The sequence below is a fragment of the Nerophis ophidion genome, linkage group LG13, assembly GCF_033978795.1.
Source record: "Nerophis ophidion isolate RoL-2023_Sa linkage group LG13, RoL_Noph_v1.0, whole genome shotgun sequence".
In the NCBI taxonomy this organism is placed as follows: Eukaryota; Metazoa; Chordata; class Actinopteri; order Syngnathiformes; family Syngnathidae; genus Nerophis; species Nerophis ophidion.
The window spans coordinates 48,443,877-48,456,676 of record NC_084623.1 but is presented as its reverse complement, the minus strand read 5'-3'; the positions used below and the strand labels follow the sequence as shown (position 1 = coordinate 48,456,676).

At 40.0% G+C, this 12,800-nt stretch overlaps 1 protein-coding gene across 1 annotated transcript in view; it reads left to right on the top strand.

Moving 5' to 3' along the window:
- Positions 1-12,800, top strand: part of veph1 (ventricular zone expressed PH domain-containing 1) — a 238,290-nt gene that overhangs the window by 133,016 nt on the left and 92,474 nt on the right. Inside the window, exon 5 of the mRNA XM_061919150.1 lies at positions 9,417-9,580. Coding sequence (XP_061775134.1) covers positions 9,417-9,580 — 164 coding nt within the window. The remainder of the gene's footprint in view (positions 1-9,416; positions 9,581-12,800) is intronic.

Genomic DNA, 12,800 nt, shown 5'->3' with positions numbered 1-12,800 from the left:
CAAATGCATTCTGCAGGTTATCCATACATCTCTGTGCCATGTCTGTCATCGCCGGTAAATAGCATGTTAGCATCGATTAGCGTAGCATGTTATCATCGATTAGCGTAGCATATTAGCATCGATTAGCTGGCAGTCACGCCTTGACCAAATATGTCTGATTAGCACGTAAGTCAACATCAACAAAACTCACCTTTGTGATTTTGTCGACTTTATCATTGCAAATGCATTCTGCAGGTTATCCATACATCTCTGTGCCATGTCTGTCATTGCCGGTAAATAGCATGTTAGCATCGATTAGCGTAGCATGTTAGCATCGATTAGCATAGCATGTTAGCATCGATTAGCTGGCAGTCACGCCGCAACCAAATATGTCTGATTAGCACATAAGTCAACAACAAAACTCACCTTTGTGATTTCATTGACTTTATCGTTGCAAATGCATTCTGCAGGTTATCCAAACATCTCTGTGCCATGTCTGTCATCGCCGGTCAAATGTGGAGACACTCTGGCACATTCAATGGGGGTCTGGCGGCAGATTTCCTGCCAGTGGTGCAACTTGAATCCCTCCCTGTTAGTGTTGTTACACCCTCCGACAACACACCGACGAGGCATGATGTCTCCAAGGTTCCAAAAAATAGTCAAAAAAACGGAAAATAACAGAGCTGAGACCCGGTGTTTGTAATGTGTACAAAATGAAAATGGCGGCAGTATTACCTCGGTGACGTCACGTTCTGACGTCATCGCCACCAGAGCAATAAACAGACAGGCGTTTGATTCGCCAAAATTCACCCATTTAGAGGTCGGAAATCGGTTAAAAAAATATGGTCTTTTTTCTGCACCATCAAGGTATATATTGACGTTTACATAGGTCTGGTGATAAGGATTTATTTGTAGTCAGGACTGCTTACTAAAACTATCAAACTATTTCCTCACATAAACTTATTGCATTTGTCAGCCAGGTTTTTTTTTTCTTTGTTTATTGGAATTTTTGCGGCTGTGCATCATAAGACGCTTATTTCCCGGCAGTCTCTCGTCCTATTCTTGACTCTTGCAAACTTTGAAGTATCTCTCCTGTAAATCCTGAAATAGTTCCCACTGCATGATATAAGTCATGCCTGCTTATATTCCCACATGCTGGCCATGTGTTTACAGGAGTGTACAGCGGTGTAGCGCCCCACCTCCCCCACATTGTGTTCCCGTGTGGAACCCTCAGAAGAATGCTGTAAATCAGGGGTGTCAAACTCAAATACAGAGTGGGCCAAAATTTAAAACAGAACAAAGCCGCGGGCCAAAGTTTTAAAAACGTAACCTTTTAATAGGGACCCAAACAAGTTTTACATTGAATATTGAACAAGCAATGCTTATATAAATGTAAAGTGACATGCAAAATCGAGTTTCAAATAATCCATCCATCCATCCATCTTCTTCCGCTTATCCGAGGTCGGGTCGCGGGGGCAACAGCCTAAGCATGGAAGCCCAGACTTCCCTCTCCCCAGCCACTTCGTCTAGCTCTTCCTGGGGGATCCCGAGGCGTTCCCAGGCCAGCCGGGAGACATAGTCGTCCCAATGTGTCCTTGGTCTTCCCCGTGGCCTCCTACCGGTTGGACGTGCCCTAAACACCTCCCTAGGGAGGCGTTCGGGTGGCATCCTGACCAGATGCCCGAACCACCTCATCTGGCTCCTCTCGATGTGAAGGAGCAGCGGCTTTACTTTGAGTTCCTCCCGGATGGCAGAGCTTCTCACCCTATCTCTAAGGGAGAGCCCCGCCACACGGCGACAGAAACTCATTTCGGCCGCTTGTACCCGTGATCTTATCCTTTCGGTCATGACCCAAAGCTCATGACCATAGGTGAGGATGGGAACGTAGATCGACCGGTAAATTGAGAGCTTTGCCTTCCGGCTCAGCTCCTTCTTCACCACAACGGATCGGTACAACGTCCGCATTACTGAAGACGCCGCACCGATCCGCCTGTCGATCTCACGATCCACTCTTCCCTCACTCGTGAACAAGACTCCTAGGTACTTGAACTCCTCCACTTGGGGCAGGGTCTCCTCCCCAACCCGGAGATGGCATTCCACCCTTTTCAGGGCGAGAACCATGGACTCGGACTTGGAAGTGCTGATTCTCATTCCGGTCGCTTCACACTCGGCTGCGAACCGATCCAGTGAGAGCTGAAGATCCCGGTCAGATGAAGCCATCAGGACCACATCATCTGCAAAAAGCAGAGACCTAATCCTGCGGTCACCAAACCGGAACCCCTCAACCCCTTGACTGCGCCTAGAAATTCTGTCCATAAAAGTTAGGAACAGAATCGGTGACAAAGGACAGCCTTGGCGGTTTCAAATAATAATAATAATAATTAAGAAAAATCAATGGCATATCAAATAAAATTTTTATACAAATTGAATGCCTCTTTTCTATTTGCAGTTTTTGAGGTTAACATCAAAATATATTGTAGCGTCCTGGAAGAGTTGGCTCTGCAAGTGTTCTGGGTATTTGTTCTGTTGTGTTACGGTGCAGATGTTCTCCCGAATTGTGTTTGTCGTTCTTGTTTGGTGTGGGTTCACAGTGTGGCGCATATTTGTAACAGTGTTAAAGTTGTTTATATGGCCACCCTCAGTGTGACCTGTATGGCTGTTGATCAAGTATGTGTGTATAAAAGCCGCATATATTATGCGACGGGGCCGGCGCGCTGTTTGTATGGCGGAAAAGCGGATGTGACAAGAGGTTGTTGAGGACGCCAAAGGCAGTGCCTTTAAGGCAGGCCCCCAATATTGTTGCCCGGGTGGAAATCGGGAGAAGTTCGGGAGAATGGTTGCCCCGGGAGATTTTTTCGGGAGGGGCACTGAACTTCGGGAGTCTCCCGCGAAAATCGGGAGGGTTGGCAAGTGTGAGGAATTGCGGTGTTATAATATCGGCGGGCCAGCTCTAATGTTAATTTGCATCAAGGGCCAATTGAAATGAATGACATGGTGGGCCAAATTTGGCCCGCGGGCCAGAGTTTGACACACATGCTGTAAATACTTCACCTTAAAGGTTGATGCTCATAAAAAGAAATGCTGACTCTGCACATGCGGCGTGTGTCTGGGCTTATCTGCAACGTGCTGGTGGAGGAAGTGAGGAAGGCGAGTGATGCATCTCTGAGATATTTTGGGGGGATTTGCTTTTTGCGTGCCTCCGAGTACATTTAGGATGATTCATAAGGATCCCTCGTCACGTTCGCGGTTCTTCCCGTCCTCTGCATGTCACATTTTACTGTCATGTTTGTTGATCATGTTTTTGTTTGGCCATGTGCTGTTTGTTTTTTGGACACTCAGTTCCTGTTTTTGCACCTACTTGTCTGTTTTGTTTCCAGGGCTACCCGTTAGTTTTCACCTGTCCCCATGTCACGCACCTGTTTTCAATCACAATAGTATTATTTAAGCCACAGTTACCAGGTAGTCAGCCTGGCGACATCACCATCTATTACCTTTACTCACGTCATGCCATGCTGTCGCTGCTAATCATACTGTCCATAGTTTCCCTCCTGCCCATGCCACGTAGGTTTTTGGTTATGTCACAGTTATTGAGTTTTGTTTAATTTCCATAGCTTTAGCCCAAGTGTTAGTTTATTCTTTTCATTAGTCAAGTTTGTTCTCCGCCATTGTGCGCGCCTTTTGTTCGCTTCTTTTTTTTGTAGTTATAGCGTTAATTATCAGGTTTGGGGTTGAAGAAAAATGCTGAAGAAGTTATACTGATTTGTTGGAGTGGGGTAGACACACAACACAGGTGTGGTTGTCGTCTCAGAATGTGAACTGAAAGTCTTACATAATGTTATTATAAAAAAAAAACATACATCTTGATGTTGATGTTTTCTAAGATTGTTTATTTTTTCCGTTTATTTGTCCTTTCATTATTGTCTTTTTGCTTCAATGCTCATTACCAAAGGTTGCATCTGTCCAGCAGATTGAGGAGAACTTTTCTTGAGAGTAAACATTCAAACATCTGCACTGTAATTTTCCGCAGACCCCAAAACATCTTTGATATATTTTATCTACCCCCAGGATTCATGTAGCGTATTTACTGCCTATTGTCACCAAAAACTGGTTCTTTGGTGAGTCAAACATGCAATTAATTATTTCCTTTTAAGCTTATTTCACTTTTGTAATGACAATCTTAGTCTGTCATGTGTCCCTAGAGCCTGTGTACAAGCTCCAAATGTGCAACAAATTTCTTGTTTCCTTCACTTTTAAGAACAGTTTTGAAATTGTGGGGTTTTGTGAACAACTCTGACAGTCGCTGAAGCTCTTTGATAAAAAAGCAGGCTTCAATGCACATCTTAAAGTAATCACTTTAATCACACTATTATGTTAGATCCACTATGGACTGGACTCTCACAATATTATGTTAGCTCCACTATGGACTGGACTCTCACTATATTGTTAGATCCACTATGGACTGGACTCTGACTATTACGTTAGATCCACGATGGACTGGGCTCTCACAATATTATGTTATATCCACTATGGACTGAACTCTCACAATATTATGTTAGATCCACTATGGACTGGACTCTGACAATATTATGTTAGATCCACTATGGACTGGACTCTGACTATTACGTTAGATCCACTATGGACTGAACTGTCACACTATTATGTTGGATCCACTGTGGACTGGACTCTCACAATATTATGCTAGATCCACTATGGACTGGACTCTGACAATATTATGTTAGATCCACTATGGACTGGACTCTCACCATTATCTTAAATCCACTATGGACTGGACTCTCACTATTATGTTAGATCCACCATGGACTGGACTCTCACTATTATGTTAGATCCACTGTGGACTGGACTCTCACTAGTATGTTAGATCCACCATGGACTGGACTCTCACTATTATGTTAGATCCACTGTGGACTGGACTCTCACTATTGTGTTAGATCCACTATGGACTGGACTCTGACAATATTATGTTAGCTCCACTATGGACTGGACTCTCACACTATTATTATGATCCACTATGGACTGGACTCTGACAATATTATGTTAGATCCACTATGGACTGGACTCTGACTATTACGTTAGATCCACGATGGACTGCACTCTCACAATATTATGTTAGATCCACTATGGACTGGACTCTCACCATTATCTTAAATCCACTATGGACTGGACTCTCACTATTATGTTGGATCCACTATGGACTGGAGTCTCACTATTATGTTAGGTGCACTGTGGACTGGACTCTCACTATTATGATAGATCCACTGTGGACTGGACTCTCACTATTACATTAGATCCACTATGGACTGGACTCTCACACTATTATGCTAGATCCACTATGGACTGGACTCTGACACTATTATATTAGATCCACTATGGACTGGACTCTCACTATTACGTTAGTTCCACTATAGACTGGACTCTCACTATTATGTTAGAACCACTTTGGACTGGACTCACAATATTATGCTAGATCCACTATGGACTGGACTCTCACACTATTATATTAGATCCACTGTGGACTGGACTCTCACTATTACGTTAGATCCTCTATGGACTGGACTCTCACTATTATGTTAAATCCACTATGGACTGGAGTCTCACTATTATGTTAGGTGCACTGTGGACTGGACTCTCACTAATATGATAGATCCACTGTGGACTGGACTCTCACTATTACATTAGATCCACTATGGACTGGACTCTCACACTATTATGCTAGATCCACTATGGACTGGACTCTGACACTATTATATTAGATCCACTATGGACTGGACTCTCACTATTACGTTAGTTCCACTATAGACTGGACTCTCACTATTATGTTAGATCCACTATGGACTGGACTCTCACACTATTATATTAGATCCACTGTGGACTGGACTCTCACTATTACGTTAGATCCTCTATGGACTGGACTCTCACTATTATGTTAAATCCACTATGGACTGGACTCTCACTATTATGTTAAATCCACTATGGACTGGACTCTCACACTATTATGCTAGATCCCCACATCTGCGGCCCCCTCCAAGGTTTCTCGTTGTTGTCCCATTGGGTTGAGTTTTTTTTCCTTCCCTGATGTGGGATCTGAACCGAGGATGTTGTTGTGGCTTGTGCAGCCCTTTGAGACACTCGTGATTTGGGCTTTCTGAGTAAACATTGATTGATTGATTGATTGCTTAAAGTACCAGTAGAGTGGGAAAAACAAGTTGACTTTATATAATTCATTGTACCCATTAAAAAGTTAAAGTACCAATGATTGTCACACACACATTAGGTGTGGCGAAATTATTCTCTGCATTTGACCCATTACCCTTAATCCCCCCCTGGGAGGTGAGGGGAGCAGTGAGCAGCAGCGGTGGCCGCGGCCGGGAATAATTTTTGGGGTGATTTAACCCCCAATTCCAACCCTTGATGCTGAGTGCCAAGCAGGGAGGTAATGGGTCCCATTTTTATAGTCCATATCCAATCGTATTTACAATCCGCAGAGTTTATAAAAACACAAAACCACAAAAATGCCACAAATACAGTCAGCCATTTGGAATATTCCGCTCCGAATATCTTCGGCTATTTCCAGAGATCGACGTGACAACGGGAACGCTTCTGCACTCCGACCATGTTATCAGATCAGTCATACCCTAACTTAGTTGACCATTATTTGGAATGTGCCAATTCTTTCTTTTGTTGAGCCCTACAATGTGTTCATACTGTAAGTATTGTGCTTACTAAAGACCATCTTTTTGGTTGTCACTTTCATCTTAGTTGTGGTTTATATTCCCAAAATTGGAGGTGTTAAAATTGCCACGTGAAATCGCATATGTTAGACAGTAGATAAGCTCAATGCCTATGGTTATGATAGGTCAAAAACTAATGAATTTGCTGGTAAAATAATGAAAAATTGTACAAATCCTTTAAAAATTCTGTAATGTCACAAGCATGCAAATATTCTAAATGTTATGGTTACGGTTTAAATTTACAGCATACTTTAGGTGTTTGTGTTTTAGGTGTTTGTGTTAAATCATTGGCCTTGTTAACTTTCGGCTAACATGTTTTCTTGTAGGTTTATGGCAGTTGTTTTTTGACACTTAGGAGTTATGTCTACGTGCTTCTTTGTAAACTGCATGAAAATGAACCACGCTGTGTGTTTAAGTGTGTTGGAACTGGTAGTAAAGCAGCTGTTTGACAGATACGGAGCATTTAAGGCTACTGTTTAAAAACTGGCTTGAAGGGACATGTCGTGAGTTGTCCAGTGAAAGGTTGTACAAATACTTTCAAGTGTCAATCTTCATGTCTCAGAAACACAAGCATTTTGCAGAATTGGAGACAAGGCAGCACAGTGAGGCAGTGGTTAGTGCTAGTGCCTTGCAGTAAGAAAGTCCTGGGTTCGATTCTTAATTGTCCAGTGAAAGGTCTCAGAAACACAGGCCTTTTGCAGAATTGGAGACAAGGCAGCACGGTGAGGCAGTGGTTAGTGCTAGTGCCTTACAGTAAGAAGGTCCTGGGTTCGATTCTTAGTTGTCCAGTGAAAGGTTGTACAAATACTTTCAAGTGTCAATCCTCATGTCTCAGAAACACAGGCCTTTTACAGAGTTGGAGACAAGGCAGCACGGTGAGGCAGTGGTTAGTGCTAGTGCCTTACAGTAAGAAAGTCCTGGGTTCGATTCTTAGTTGTCCAGTGAAAGGTTGTACAAATACTTTCAAGTGTCAACCCTCATGTCTCAGAAACACAAGCCTTTTGCAGAATTGGAGACAAGGCAGCACGGTGAGGCAGTGGTTAGTTAGTGCTAGTGCCTTACAGTAAGAAAGTCCTGGGATCGATTCTTAGTTGTCCAGTGAAAGGTTGTACAAATACTTTCAAGTGTCAATCCTCACGTCTCAGAAACACAAGCATTTTGCAGAATTGGAGACAAGGCAGCACGGTGAAGCAGTGGTTAGCGCTTGTGCCTTACAGCAAGAAGGTCCTGGGTTCGATTCTTGGTTGTCCAGTGAAAGGTTGTACAAATACTTTCAAGTGTCAACCCTCATGTCTCAGAAACACAGACCTTTTGCAGAATTGGAGACTAGGCAGCACGGTGAGGCAGTGGTTAGTTAGTGCTAGTGCCTTACAGTAAGAAAGTCCTGGGATCGATTCTTAGTTGTCCAGTGAAAGGTTGTACAAATACTTTCAAGTGTCAATCCTCACGTCTCAGAAACACAAGCATTTTGCAGAATTGGAGACAAGGCAGCACGGTAAGGCAGTGGTTAGTGCTAGTGCCTTACAGTAAGAAAGTCCTGGGTTCGATTCTTAGTTGTCCAGTGAAAGGTCTCAGAAACACAGGCCTTTTGCAGAATTGGAGACAAGGCAGCACGGTGAAGCAGTGGTTAGCACTTGTACCTTACAGTAAGAAAGTCCTGGGTTCGATTCTTAGTTGTCCAGTGAAAGGTTGTACAAATACTTTCAAGTGTCAACCCTCATGTCTCAGAAACACAGACCTTTTGCAGAATTGGAGACAAGGCAGCACGGTGAGGCAGTGGTTATTGCTAGTGCCTTACAGTAAAAAAGTCCTGGGTTCGATTCTTAGTTGTCCTGTGAAAGGTTGTACACATACTTTCAAGTGTCAATCCTCATGTCTCAGAAACACAAGCCTTTTGCAGAATTGGAGACAAGGCAGCACGGTGAGGCAGTGGTTAGCGCTAGTGCCTTACAGTAAGAAAGTCCTGGGTTCGATTCTTAGTTGTCCAGTGAAAGGTTGTACAAATACTTTCAAGTTTCAATCCTCATGTCTCAGAAACACAGGCCTTTTGCAGAATTGGAGACAAGGCAGCACGGTGAAGCAGTGGTTAGCGCTTGTGCCTTACAGTAAGAAAGTCCTGGGTTCGATTCTTAGTTGTCCAGTGAAAGGTTGTACAAATACTTTCAAGTGTCAACCCTCATGTCTCAGAAACACAGACCTTTTGCAGAATTGGAGACAAGGCAGCACGGCGAATCAGTGGTTAGCGCTAGTGCCTTACAGCAAAAAGGTCCTGGGTTCGATTCTTGGACTATGTGGAGTTTGCACGTTCTCCCTGTGACTGTGTGGGTTCTCTCCGGGTACTCTGACTTCCTCCAAAGACATATGCACCCATGTGCATAGGCTGATTGGCAGCACTAAAATTGGCCCTAATCCTAGCAAACAATGCTGCCAGTATTTTACCATTATTTCTATATTTTTTTTGTAAACAGATTACCAATATATCAGCTTTTTCATAGTAGTGTACTGTAAATAAAAACAGTCTCCCATCAAATTAATGGATTTAACATCAACATACCCTAATGTCCTATACATTGTGACTTTTTTTTTTTTTAACGGTGAATTCCTGGCAACCACACCTTACCGGTATTTTACCATAAATTTTGCTATTTATTTTTTTTTTTTTTACATTGTCGTCCCGTGTGTCCGCAGGGAACCACATGCTGCTCCGTGTGCTGCCCTCAGTCTACTCCAGACAACCCGATGTCATCCACCGTCACCTTGGCAACCTCACAGCGATGATGTCACAGCTGGACCCTACGGAACAACAGCACCTGATCCGACTGCTTCAAATGGTGGCCGAGCAGCATCCGCTGGTGAGGTTTTTTGTGACTTCCTCGCTTTCTTTGAAGTAATTCCCAAAACAAACAAGGGCGATTCAAGTTCAAAACGTCATTTGTGGAGTTTGCACGTCCTCCTCGTGCATCTGTGGGTTTTTTTTTTTCCAGCTTCATTCACACATGCCAAAAACATTTAACTTAGCTGGAAAGTGCAGCCTATTTAAAAGAGTATTTTGCATCTACAACCGGTTGTTACCATGGAGACACTCATTTACTGGACACATGCTCCAACCTGTGGTGTTTTGTTATGTTGTGGAACATGCAGCACACAGCTATGATTCCTACCACCTTTTCTGGGCCTTTACAAACACTCCTCTAGTGAGTTCTGGAACGGAACCTACTTTTTAGCAAGGTGCTGGCACTAATTAATGGTGAACTGGAATGATCCAGACACATAAAAATGTATGTTGCTTGAAGTTTTTTCCGTATGGGAGATGTATTGATTATTTTGGCTCCAAATCAGCCCTTTAGTTATTCATCAGCTCGTAGACAAAATTCCTGGACAGACAATATGCACTGTAAAAAATGCTTGTTGATTTTAAAGGAAAAAAACAGGTAGCTGGGTGGCCAAAATTTTACGGTTTAGTTTAGTTTAGTTTAGTTTAGTTTAGTTTAGTTTAGTTTAGTTTATTAAGGATCCCCATTAGTCTACACCGCAGTGGAGACTATTCTTCCTGGGGTCCAGGCAAAAACATCACACAATCACAAAACTAAAGATTACAATGCAGTACAACATGATCGAATAATAAAATGTTGTAATAAAAAAATAGCAACAACAAAGAACCAAAAAATAATAATATGTTTTGTTACATAATAATGTTCACACCAAAGATAACAATATATATATATATATATATATATATATATATATATATATATATATATATATATATATATATATATATATATATATATATATATATATATGTTTATGTGTGTATATATATATATATATATATATATATGTATGTATGTGTATATATATATGTGTATATATATGTGTGTATATATATATATATATGTATATATATGTGTGTATATGTATATATATGTATATATATATGTGTATATGTATATATATGTGTATATATATATATATATATATATATATATATATGTATATATATATATATATATATATATATATTTATTTATTTATTTTATTATTTTTTTTTTGTGCAAAAATAAAACAAAGAATGTATGGCCTAAAATATACACATTAGTGTCCCAAAGACAAACAATAAGTGACGAAAAAGTACCATCCATCCATTTTCTACTGCTTGTCCCATAATCAATAAAATAGTCAATAGTCAATAAAAACAGTCAGTGAAAATGAAAGTGGTACCGTTTTTACATTTTCAAGATTTCCAGTTTCAAGATTCTTTTTGTAAAGAAAAACAGTGGCAACATCGACAGTAATGCACTGTAAAAAACAAAAACAAAACAATGACCTTAGATTTTACAGTAAAAACTGGCGTCTCAGTTTCCAGAATGATACGGTAATAATAACAGTGGTATCGTTTTTCTATTTACAGTAATGCATTGTAAAAAACAATGACCTTGGATTTTAAGTGACAAAATAATTTTGGGAAAAATAACAGTGGTACAGTTTTTACATTTTCAAGATTTCAAGTTTCAAGATTTTTTTTGTAAAGAAAAACAGTGGCAACATCGACAGTAATTCACTGTAAAAAAAAACAAACCAAAAAAAACCCAAAGACCTAAGATTTTACAGTAAAAACTGGCGTCTCAGTTTCCAGAATGATACTGTAATAATAACAGTGGTATCGTTTTTCTATTTACAGTAATGCATTGTAAAAAACATTGACCTTGGATCTTAAGCGACAAAACAATTTTGGGAAAAATAACTTGTACCGTTTTTACATTTTCAAGATTTCAAGTTTCAAGATTTGTTTTGTAAGGAAAAACAGTGGCAACATCGACAGTAATGCACTGTAAAAAACAAAAACAAAACAATGACCTTAGATTTTACAGTAAAAACTGGCGTCTCAGTTTCCAGACATGATACTGTAATAACAACAGTGGTATCGTTTTTCTATTTACAGTAATGCATTGTAAAAAACAATGACCTTGGATTTTAAGTGACAAAATAATTTTGGGAAAAATAACAATGGTACAGTTTTTACATTTTCAAGATTTCAAGATTCAAGATTTGTTTTGTAAAGAAAAACAGGGGCAACATCGACAGTAATGCACTGCAAAAAAAAACCAACAAAAAAAACCCAATGACCTTAGATTTTACAGTAAAAACTGGCGTCTCAGTTTCCAGAATGATACTGTAATAATAACAGTGGTATCGTTTTTCTATTTACAGTAATGCATTGTAAAAAACATTGACCTTGGATCTTAAGCGACAAAACAATTTTGGGAAAAATAACTTGTACCGTTTTTACATTTTCAAGATTTCAAGTTTCAAGATTTGTTTTGTAAGGAAAAACAGTGGCAACATCGACAGTAATCCACTGTAAAAAAAAACAAAAAAAAACAAAAAAACAATGACCTTAGATTTTACAGTAAAAACTGGCGTCTCGGTTTCCAGAATGATACTGTAATAATAACAGTGGTATCGTTTTTCTATTTATAATAATGCATTGTAAAAAACAATGACCTTGGATTTTAAGTGACAAAATAATTTTGGGAAAAATAACAGTGGCACAGTTTTTACATTTTCAAGATTTCAAATTTCAAGATTTTTTTTTGTAAAGAAAAACAGTGGCAACATCGACAGTAATGCACTGTAAAAAAAAAAAAAAAAATACAATGACCTTAGATTTTACATTAAAATCTGGCGTCTCAGTTTCCAGAATGATACTGTAGTAATAACAGTGGTATCGTTTTTCTATTTTCATTAATGCATTGTAAAAAAACAACAACAAAAAAACAATGACCGTGGATTTTAAGCTAGAAAACATTTTTGTGTGGATTTTAAGCTAGAAAACATTTTTGGGGAAAAATAACAGTGGTACAGTTTTTCCCTTTAATCGCAAAAGACAGTTGTAGATTTTAGGGTAAAAATGGGCAGCTCAGTTGCAAGAATTTTACAGTAAAAAAAACAGTGGTACCGTTTTTTAAACATATTCGGTGTAGAATGTTATGATCCGTTGCCCGGATTATGTTTTGTTCTGTTAGTTTGACTACCTCAGTTCTGTTTTCAGCACCCCTTGGTTTGTGTTTT